We start from the raw sequence: 12046 nt of genomic DNA, 5'->3' as shown, positions 1-12046 counted from the left end.
ATTATATTACCAGATCAATCAATCAAGAAAAATGTAAAACTCAAACTTGCAATACTCATCATTGCATCCACCAATAAAGTGCCATTAACAACCCATTGTAACTTCGTAAGGGAAGTAGTATCGAAACAAAGGTGCTAAAAACAGGATAAAATGTATTGAAAACAATACCTCCCTACTGAAGGCTTGGTATGTCAATTTCAAATGAGAAAGAACATTTATTAATCACTTTCACAATCAGGGGTAGTCTCACCATGGCTTAGCCTGAATGACTTCCGTCAGGCGGCATCTTCCAAAGGGCGGCATCCCGCCCGCCTTCCTCCCCGACCACAGCTCGATTACCTTCTCAAATCGGCGGCCCCCTTCTCCACCCCAGACAGTTCCCGGTCCCCCTCGCTAGACCTCAGGTCAACAGTGACCTGGCCACAGGTAGTGAAGAGACACGATAGTGGTTCCTGTAGCGGCACATATAGAGGAAGTACTTACTTCCTGTATATGCTCCATTACCAGAAGAATGACTCTCGTGTCTCGAGTCTTCACTGCCTGTGGCGACCGAGTCACTGCTGATTTGAGCAGAGGCGTAGCAATCGGGGGTGCAGAGGTAGCGACCATATCGGGGCCCTTGGGCCAGAGGAGGCCCCTCCTCAACTGCAGTATTAGCTCTTTATTGGTCCTGTGCTCATAATAATCACTTCTACAGCTACTTTGAATAGTGATAATTATCATAATATAGCAGCCATTTGTGATATTTCATATAATGCAGAATAATTTTGTTCATTTTCTGTCTGCTGTGTACTATTTCAGATGTGTATGTATGTTAAAAGCCAGTCTGGCAGCTGGCTTTGGGGTATAATTGGGCACCAGGCTGAAGGAAGCTGCTAATTTGATTTTCTGTATGTCAATGTAAATTACATTTGCATTCAGTTTCCAGCAAGGAAACAGGTAATTAGATAATGACCCACCCTTTGTCCTGAATCTCCTGAAAAGGTGTTGCATTGCTTTGAACTTTGCATGCATGTAAAACAGCCCCTGTTGTCCCAATATACAATCAGGACTGACTGAGTCTGGAAAGTTGGAAGCTAAAACAGGAACCTTTGAAGTTTGCATATCACAGCCAGCAGTGTTATGACAAGAGTTCTGTGCAAACCTGAGGAAATTAAATTATATCTGGACGTGTACCCTTGGGACATGCTGCTTGCTATAAAAATCAGCTGGAAGGACTCAAAACTTGTACTTCCCCAGGAGCTAGCTACACACTAGAAGTGCCCTGGCTACTTGTCGGAACCGTGGGCTCCTCGCAAACAATGCTCTGATCTGTATGCTGGTAACGTTTTATTCCTATTTTTATTTTATTTATGAGCAAACTGTCTTGTATGTCTTTGTAATTTTTACTTTGTTTTTGTAAATCTTTTGTATATATTACTTTCTGCACTGTTCCTCTATTTCTGAAATATTAAACCTATACTGGGGGCAACTATACTTGGCTAATCTATACTGGGGGCAACAATATCTGGCTACCTATACTGGGGGCACCTATACCTGGCTAACCCATACTGGGGGCAACAATACCAGGCTACCTATACAGGGGGAACCTATACCTGGCTTCCTATACTGGGGTCACCTATATCTGGTTAACCTATACTGGTGGCAACTATACCTGGCTAAAATAGACTATAAAATGCGTTATAAAGTAATGTTCAAAGATTGTGGTGAAAGGAAACAATGGAAAGGTTGGCTAAGTGTATACAGTATAAGCCCCATATTATGAGGGGAGGGGGACAGAACTGTTTTTTATTACTTGGTGTTAGAAATAAGGGTTGTGACTAGGGTAAAAGAACACAAGAGAATAGAAAAAAAAATACCGCAGAATGATTTTTTGCATAGAGAATAGTGTTTATACATTACTGGGTGCTGTTTATGCTGTTTCATTTTTGCACTTTGGCATTGTTTGGTTGTGGGTGGAGGACCTTAGTTGCTGTAAACTGCACTCCCGTGGGATCAGACTCAGGCCTAGAACCCACTAGGAGCGCTTTTCTGAGCGCTTTGTGATTTGAAAAGCTCTTGCTAATGTAATGCTATGGGTGTGATCCTACTAGAGGGATGTGATTTCATAAAAATCACCTGTAGCATTGCATTAGCAAGAGCTGCTTCAAATCACGAGCGCTTAGAAAAGGCTGCTAGTGGGGTTGAGCCCTCATGATGTGCTTTAAAATGATGAGAGAGACTATGCAATGGGTAGCTTTTGGAAATATTTTTTTGTGTTGCCCGATTATGCAACGTAGATGTTGTTTTTCTTGTGTTGCCCAATTATGCAACGTAGATGTTGGGTTTTATATTGGATATTGCAAGAGTAGGAGGCCGAGTAGATTACATGAAGAATATTTTATCTGTTGGGCAGGATATCTTTTATGGCCTTATGTTGGGAACTACAGTACTGTGCAAAAGTTTAGGCAGGTGTGAAAAAAATGCTGATTATTGTTATCAGTTTGCAAAATACAATGTGAGCGATACAAAAATAAAATCTAAATCAAATCAATTGATAATATTTTGTGTTACTACCTCTTCTCGCCTTCAAACCGGCATCAACTCTTATGTACCCTTGCACAGTCAGGGATTGTGTAGGATTATAGTCAGGTGTATGACAAAGCAATTATACCATACAGGTGCTAATGATCATCAATGTCACACGTAGGTTGAAACACAGTCATTAACTGAAACAGAAATACTCAATTTTCTGATCGCTTCCTGGTTAGACAGCATGGTCGTTGGAGCGATCACAGTGGCATTTTTTTCTTTTCCTGAAGTATGTTTGTTGACCAGTGCAGGCATGTTAGTTTAAATTAACTTGATCAAAAGAAGTTCCTTCATGGGCAGTGACACCCAAGTGTGAACATGCCCTTTGAAAAGAATACCATTTAGTGAGCCCAGCAAACTGAGCCTTCCACACAGCAGGGGTGTAGACACAGTGGAGCCGTGGCCAGCCTTAGACATGCACGGAGTTTATGATTTTAAGCCTGTTTAAGGAATACCGTTCATATGAGAGGTATGAAAGTTATCTCATTCTGCTGGTCCGCATCTGGTGAATATTTTAATATTAAATTGAGGCCACTGACATACCCAGATCCCGAGGTATTCCGCTACTTCGTAACCGGACATGCGACAGCAACCAAGTTTGATGTCATATGAACTGTCATACTCTGAGGAATATGAATCGTGACTGTTATGTGTGTGCGGGAAGCGTAAGCTGAGATATGGAAAATGTCATATTTGGTGGGCACCAGGAACCCACTCAGAAGGTTAACCGCACCCTGTCCAACCCCTGGGCTGAACCTGAAACCCCACCCAAACATGTGGATCATTTAAAAGTGTTTGCCAGGGACTCCTCCTTTATTCCTCAATTCCATCTTCATGGGAGCATGCTGCTGCTTTGAGAAAGAGTTGCGGCCATCTTGTCTGAACTTTGGCTCCTGAACTGAAACAAAGAACTGCACATGTTTTCTCAGAAAGGACATATTTTCACCTGAACTTAAGTATACGTATTCTCTTCCATTTTTATTTTTATACTGTGCTGGGATTGTCTCCATAATTGTTGACTTTAATGATTTTCTGTATATATTAATTATTTATATTGCATTAATAATAAACGACTAAAAAGTCATTTTACTTGTTCAGCTACCCCTGCTATTCAGCCGCACAAACTGAAACCTAGCTTCTGAAGAGTCGCTACTATTGTTGATAGCTAGATAAAATAGAGAGTGTTTACCTCTTTTATTTGCAGGTCTAGATTCAGCCAGTCAGTGGGATTCCCTGTCCCGTGGTAACAGAGATGGTGGCAGCCTAGTATTTTGTGGTTAATAGATCGCACGCCTCCCTCTGGTCTGTCTGCTGCCAAAATTCCAGCGGTTTCTGTGCACTGATTACGACCACAGATTGCATGGTCTGTGTGCTGAAACCGATTGGAAGGCATTGTGCGGTCCGGCCACTAGGGGGCTTGTGACAGGAGGCTTAAAACTGGGTGAGGAACAACAAAACTCTGCTACCAAGGTGAGGTTGTGGAAGACAGTTTCATGTCGTAGGAAGATTGAGCACAACAACAAGACACAAGGGGCCATATGCAATGTATTGAGTTTTCTCATAGGAGATATTTTTTCATCTTCTGTTTAAAATAACTTTTCAGTACTTTGTAATTGAAAAAGTACCAAAATGAAGGTGAAAAAAAGTGCTATCGAAATATTTTAATATTTTCTCACTTTCTGGTAGTATAAAATACATTTCATTGACAGTTGTGAAAATATCACCTAGAAGAAAACATAGGGGGAAAAGTTAAATGCACGTGGGCCAAGATAGTATACTGTATCAGCAAGGTCTCTCCCAGACAAAGATTTCAAAGCAGACTGTGGTGTCAAGATGTGCTGTTTAAGCTCAAAAGAAGAAGCACAAAAAAAGGGCAACGTTGAGGATCGTAGATGCAGTGGTCAGCTAAGGAGTTAGTGCAGCAGATGAAAGACACATCAAGCTTATTACCTTTTGAAACCGGAAGACGTCCAGCGGTGCCATCAGCTCTGAAATGTCAGAAACCTGTGGGACCCAGGTACACCCATCTACTGTTGTTAGAAATCTGACCAGAAGTGGTCTTCATGGAAGAGTTGCAGCCCAAAAAACCATACCTGGACCTGGAAACAAGGCCAAACGACTTAAGTATGCACACAAACATAGAAACTGGGGTGCAGAAAATGGCAGTAGGTGCTCTGGACCGAAGATTCAAAATTTGAAATATTTAGCTGCAGAAAAAGGCAGTTTGTGCATCAAAGGGCTAGAGAGCGGTACAATAATGAGTGTCTGCAGGCAACAGTGAAGCATGGTGGAGGTTCATTGAACATTTGGGGCTGCATTTATGCAAATGGAGCTGGAGATTTATTTGGTCAGGATTAATGGTGTTCTCAATACTGAGAAGTACAGGCAGATACTTATCCATCATGCAATACCATCAGGGAGACCTATAATTGGTCCCAAATATATTCTGCAGCAGGGCAATGCCCCCAAACATACAGCCAAAGTCATTAACTATCTTCAGCATAAAGAAGAAGACAATTGGCCTCAATTCACTAAGTTTAACTCTTGTCTTTAATAACTCTTCTGAGCTGTTTTACAGTTATCACCATGGTGATATAATTGTGATAACTGTAAAACAGCTCATAAGAGTTATTAAAGGCAGGAGTTAAGCTTAGTGAATTGAGGCCTTAAAGTCCTGGAATTGATGATATGGCACCCATAGAGCCTCAACATTATTGAGTGTGTCTGGGGTATCATGAAGAGACAGAAGGATGTGAGGAAGCCTACATCCACACATCCACAGAAGATCTGTGGTTATTTCTCCAAGATGTTTGGAACAACCTACCAGCCAAGTTCCTTCAAAAACTAGGTTCAAGTGTACTTAGAAGAAGTGATGCTGTTTTGAAGCTAAAGGGTGTTCACACTAAATATGGATTTGGTTCAGATTTTTCTCTTGTTCACTCACTGCATTTTGGTGATTGATGAAAATAAATGATTAACGCCTCCATTTTTTAAACCATTCTTTGTTTACAGCATTTTTTTCATGCCTGCCTAAATCTTTTGCACACTACTGTATATCTGGTGATGCATGTAAGAGCTGTGTTGGTGTTTAACCGTTTGTCTTGGGGAGATGAGGGGGTACTGGAGAAATCTCTTGCTTTTTTGAAATATTCAAAGTCACTCGTAATTACCAAATCGTAATTTCGAGTGCAACTTTGAGCACACCCGTAATCGGCACTCGTAATTCCACTCGATCATGAATGTCCGATTACAATTCGTAACTGCCATTTTTGATTGGTAATTACCGAGCCCTTATGAGCATCACTACCACCTGATTTCCACCAGGAGCAACACTGATTTAGGTTCCCCTTTAAAACGAACATATACTCCCACAAACACATACCAAGCTAGGAGGCAGATATAATATTTCTCATTATATACACAACATCGTTTACCAATTTGATATTGCCCCGCAATTTCAATGTAAGCTAAAGGGGTGTGTTCTTCAGGATAGCAGACTATGGGCTTGATTCACTAACCGGCGCTAAGCCTTAACACTTTGTGGGCGCAAACCAGGGCGCTAGGGGCTTCATTCACTAAGACAAATTCACTAAGACAAATAGTGTGCCTTATCAGAAATAAGGGGCCTTATGGGTGCCTTATCAGAGTTAAGGGGCCTTATCAAAGTTAGCGTGCCTTATCAGAATAGCATAGCGAGCGCTACAAACTTATGCCTGATAATTGACAACGACGACAGCTCTACTCATCGTCAGTTATCAAGCATAAGTTTGTGGCGCTTGCTATGCTATTCTGTTAAGGCACGCTAACTCTGATAAGGCCCCTTAATTCTGATAAGGCACGCTAAATCTAATAAGGCCTCTTATCTCTGATAAGGCCCCTTAACTCTGATAAGGCACGCTATTTGTCTTAGAGAATCAAACCCAGAGTGTTAAGGCTCACTAACTGGCTCAGCGCCGGTTAATGAATCAAGTCCTATACTGTCTGTATCTCCAAGGGGCACACCAGAGCCTGACTGATATGGGGCTCTGGAGTCTTACAGCATTTGCAATTTACTGGTCAGCTAGAACTCGTCCTCATTAAAAGATTGAGAAGTTTATAAGAGTACCCAGAGCTGTACATGGTTAAAAAAAATGGCAGCAACATTTCAAGAGTGTTACAACCCCTTCTCAAGCAGAAGAAACTGCATATGCATATTTACTATCTTCTGCTTGGGGAAGGGTTTGTAACAGATCTGAAACAGTGTACCTATCAGAAACTGGCAGATGAAAGAGTTTGCTGCAGATCCTCACATCAGTGTAGGTGTTAAAATAATAATGGCATTTAGTCTGTGTAGAAATTTACTCATGCAGCAAGCTCGAAGTTTATGAACGGTCTGTACTCCAAACAGAATACTGTTACCATGGCTACAAGGGAATGGAATTTTAGCTTGGCGTTGGATGTTTTCTAAGTAAAGCAGAGCTTCCCTTTGACACTGACAGTAACTTAAAAAGAATCCGAACTGAAAATAGTCAAAATAACCATAGCCAGGTCATACTTACCTCCTGTGTAGTCTACTCCTCAATCTCTTTCTTCTCTCCTGCATCCTGTTTGTCCACTCCATCCTCCATTTTGAAAATGGCCATTACTCCATAACAGCTTCCTGGTCAGCACACTGTTACACTGTAATATCGCCCACTTGAGCCATAGGGAAACATGGACATTACCTTGCCCATTCAGTTGTAACTGAAAGCTGCTGACATACAGTATAACTGACAGCAACTGGTATATTTTCGTTCTGACAAAATCTTGTCAGAACTGGAAGGGATCACTTTAAGAAGAAAATGGTGAGCTTCTGAGAGGAACTGACTGTGAGGTTAGTATGTAATATTCATTTGCAGCTATGTCATCTGTTTATTTTAAATAATTTTCCTTGCTTCAGCTTCCCTTTAAAGCAAAACACTCACATGTATTTTCTGCTTTCAGGGAAACCCTTTGAAAATCAGCCCATCATCCATGCCGCTGTAGCGAACATTATTATATCCATAGCACTGGGACTAAGATACGAATATGATGATCCGACTATACAGAGGTTCACACATGTAGTGAGCGAATGTACCAACGGCTTTGAAAACGTTATGACCAAAGTAAGTATGACCTGTGAGATAGATGACTAGAGATTATCCTACTTTAACCACTTGGTGTGGGTCATGGTAGCATGCATCTTCAACAAGGAAAGCCCCAGAAATCTGCCTCTCAGGTAGATAGTGTACTTGTTATGGACTCTGTCTGTGACACAGGAGACCAGGGTTCAAATCTTGTCTCTTCCTGTTCAGTAAGTCTGCACCTATTAAAGTGGATCCGAGATGAACTTTTACACCTTGCATAATTGGGTTCCTTTCCTATTGTTCATAGGGCATTCCTCAAGCAAAATACTTTTTTGTTTTTGCTTTAATACTGTAATTCTCTATAAAGTAAACAAGCCACACCCACAGGTTTTCAGAGAGCCAAGGCACTTTCAGACAGTAGCAAGGGCTCATGGGATCTTAGTCTGGGCAGGAGGAGGGGTGGTATTACTAGTCAGAGATTTCAGAGGGAGAGGGGAGGAGGGAGGAGGAGGGGGATTAGGTTTTTTTGCTCAAGATGCAGATAAGCCTGCCTCTGTGTAATGTTTACAAACAACATGGCTGCTGTCATTGTATCACAGGAAGAAATAATCATATTCTATTAAAGCTGTTTCCAGCTAGATTTGTTGTGTAAACTTTCTAAACTTTAGATACGATATATAGACAAGTTACTTGTTATAGTTAGTTTTTCATCTCAGATCCGCTTTAAGTGAGGAGACCTTGGGCAAGACTCCCTAACACTGCTAATGAGTGGCTGAAGCTCTGGCGTTTGAGTCTACCATTGTGAACATGACTTACCTCTTCCCCAGTCGTGTCTATCCAGCTTTCTGCTGTAGCCACTATCTGTCCTCTGTCTTCTTCTTGGGCGGAGTTTCTCTGCACATCGCAGGACTTCACATGATGTGTATAAGACGGAGAGGAAGGCAGAGGCCAGAGGACACTTAGTGGCTGCAGCAGGATCTCCAGAGAGACAATGAGTCACGGGCGCCACACTGATCTATGGGTCTGTTAAAGGGAAGTTTGAGTAGAGACAGCCAGGCGCCTTGGGGGAGGAGGAAGGAAAAAGACTGACTGCCCCAACCATGTGCCCCCCCCCCTCCCACTGGATCTGCTTCCCCATACTTACACCACTGGGTACAGGACAGCATCAGGACAGCATGACCAGAACCAACCTTGGGAGGGGGAAGTCTCTGGATCCTAAAGAGTCTTCCCCCATCCTCCGAAGCAGAGGGGATCCAGCAATGGCTCTCTCATAAATCTACTTTTCAGCATGCGCTCTAGTAGCTCTCCGTTTAGGCTCTGGCGGAAATAGCTGAGCCCATTTGGGTCTGCGTCTGTGCAGTAAAGCGGACCCGATCAAGCTCGGATATCTGTGCCAGAGCCCAAGTGGAAAGCTGCTAGTGTGCCTGCTCTGGTAGGCCACTATTGCTGCTGTTGGTTGGGGGATCCCAGCGCTGGAACGAGCTGCCTGAGGAGGATGAGTGAAGCCTCATTAGGCTCCAGAGGCTTCTCCCTCCTGAGGTAAGTATACCCCAGGGGCATTTTTTTCCTCACATGTGATTTTTTTTCCCTGGCTGTCAGAACAGATAGTGGTCCCGAAGTTCAGGGATCTCCTTTATGGGGGGTGGGGGTTAGTGGTCCTGAAGTTCAGGGATCTCCTTATTGGGGGTGGGGGATAGTGATTGGGGTCTTAGGCTGGGACAAAATTTATGTCCACTGAAAATGACCACTGTCTTCTGTGCGGACGATTTACTATTTATAATGCGAGTTTTAGGGTGCACGTCACTCAAGATCAGCTGGGAATCAGAGGCGATGTGAAAAATTATGCTACAGGGTACATTTCGTTCTCACGCATCAGAAATCGCATTGCAAGTGTAAGTCATCCCATTGATCTACATTGCTATGCAATTTCGGATGCAGGGAAACAAGTGAGATTTCCATGAGTGCGGTCCCGGTCTTAGGTTGTGTTGTAGAGTCGTGTTTCTCAACATTTCATTGGTATGTACCCCTTTTAAAACCCTGTACCCACCAAGTACCCCCTAACATAGTAAACATTATCACAAGTACCCCTTGACAAATATATATGTAATTGTAGTCAGGGCCGGCCCGCTCATAAGGCGGGGTGAAACTTTTGCCTCAGGCGGCAAACTTCTAAGGGCGGCACCCGCCCGTCCGTGGGTGCGGGGGGGGCGCCGCCGAGCCGGAGGGGTAGCGGGCAGGACGGGGGTATTGGGCCTAGCGGTGGGGAAGGGGGTCGGACCCCCCCTCCCTCGCCTGGGTCCCCCGATCTGCGCTCCCCTCCACCTGTAAATAGGAAGCAGCCGATGCCCAATAGTAAGAGGCATGGGCGGGGAGGACTCACCTTATCTGCGTTCCATCGTGCGCTCCACTGACGTCACTTCCTGCATCGCCGTCCACTTACAATACAGTGGGTGGCGATGCAGGAAGTGACGTCAGTGGAGCGCACGCTGGAACGCGGAAAAGGTGAGTCCTCCCCGCCCGTGCCTCTTACTATTGGGCATCGGCTGCTTCCTATTTACAGCTGGAGGGGAGCGCAGATCGGGGGACCCAGGCGAGGGAGGGGGGGTCTGACCCCCCTCCCCGCCGCTAGGCCCAATACCCCCGTCCTGCTCGCTACCCCTCCGGCTTGGTGGCCGCCCCCCCCCCCCCCCGCACCCACGGACGGGTGCCGCCCTTAGAAGTTTGCCGGGGGGGCGGCGGCGGCGGCAATTTTCTAAATTTGCCGCAGGCGGCAAAAAGTCTAGGGCCGGCCCTGATTGTAGTACAAGATAATTGGTTCTAAACAATCTCCAAGCATTTACTATTGCTTTTAATTCGCTAAAATACTAATTTGGTGTTGTTTAAATAAGATTTATCATTTTCTAAAACCCTACATTATTCTTGTTATTCTTGGTTAAGTATATCTGAGTACCCCCTGGAACCATCAGAAGTACCCTGGCCCCTGGGTTACGCATACCACACGTTGAGAACCTATGTTGTAGACAATTGGTGTGTGTTATCCCATTGGATTCAACAGACTTCCTACAGAGACAGGAAAAGACACAGAGACACCAGGAGCCCCCTATGGTGTAGTATGTCAAGTGCTGATCACATAGTCTTAAAGAGCAAAAGAATACTCGCAAGTGTGGATTGCACGACTAGCAACCACAGTATGAAGGCAGGTAAGGAAATCCCATCCTCACTCGGGATCTTTATTTATCAGATATGTGGGTCGCACTCCAGAAAACAGAAATAGTTCAGAATTAAACACTAGACTAACCCCCCAAAGCAGCTGGAGGGCTGTGACATAACAACTGGGAAGGAGAAGCCGCCCCAAAAATAGGTGGTAATGGATGAACGGTATATCTATATTATGTGACTAAAAATAGTAATTAAAAAATAATAATAATTAAATTGGCTTACTTCAAAAAGGAGGGGCAATGCCAATTTGAAAACTTTTTTAGGCACTCCGAACTTACTGTCTACGGTATAAAGACACTGTTTTGTATTTGATCTGAGGAAGCGGACTGTGCTCTGGGAAACGTGTTATCATTTATTGTGTCTGGTGAATAATAAATCTTTTGTTTGAAATTGGCATTGCCCCTTCTTTTTGAAGTAAACCATTTTTATTATTTTTTATTCTTTTTAGTCACACTCACATACAGTAATATAGATATACCGTTAATCCACTACCACCTATTTTTGGGGCGCCTTCTCCCTCCCAGTTGTTGTAGACAATATTGAGTTCCACTATGAAACCAAAAAAGTAGTTGAAGTGTCCAGGACAGTCCTACGTAATTAGAATAAACACTGAAGATGCACACTTTTATTTCATTATGCTACTGTATATGTCTTAGATTTACTTTTAAAGGGAGTCTGAAGCCATTTTAAAAACAAAAAAAAAACAGATACTTACCTAAGGAGAGGAATGGCTCTGGGTCCTATAGAGCCTTAACGGTCTCCTCACAGTCCCTGCTTTCCCACGCAGGCTCACCCGTTAGCAGTGTATGACCCATGGGTTGTACACTGCTCTCTTCCAGGTTGTGCTGGCTTCCGGGGTCTTACTTGGGCTTCTAAAGACGGGCCACTCCATACTATGCATGTACAACCCTTTCTCGCACGTGCGCAGTACAAAGCCACCTGTCTTCTGGAGCCCGAGCGCTTTCGAAGACTTCCGAAGTCTCCCGCAGTGGGAGATTCAAACAAAGGAGCCTGCGGGGGAACAAGGACACCGTGAGGAGAATGAGAAGGCTCTAAATGACCCAAAGCTTGTCCTCTTCTTAGGTGAGAGTCTTTTTTTTTTAATTTTAACTTCAGAATTGCTACAAACAGGCTATATAATTAGGGGTGCATATTATTTTGGCGCCGCTCAG

At 43.7% G+C, this 12046-nt stretch overlaps 1 protein-coding gene across 1 annotated transcript in view; it reads left to right on the top strand.

Moving 5' to 3' along the window:
- Positions 1-12046, top strand: part of LOC137571251 (cytochrome P450 2F2-like) — a 57214-nt gene that overhangs the window by 31448 nt on the left and 13720 nt on the right. The window contains exon 5 of the mRNA XM_068280126.1: positions 7534-7694. Coding sequence (XP_068136227.1) covers positions 7534-7694 — 161 coding nt within the window. The remainder of the gene's footprint in view (positions 1-7533; positions 7695-12046) is intronic.

Source organism: Hyperolius riggenbachi, chromosome 4, assembly GCF_040937935.1.
Source record: "Hyperolius riggenbachi isolate aHypRig1 chromosome 4, aHypRig1.pri, whole genome shotgun sequence".
Classification (NCBI taxonomy): Eukaryota; Metazoa; Chordata; class Amphibia; order Anura; family Hyperoliidae; genus Hyperolius; species Hyperolius riggenbachi.
The sequence above is the reverse complement of the archived record's forward strand: the minus strand, read 5'-3'. Positions and strand labels throughout refer to the sequence as shown.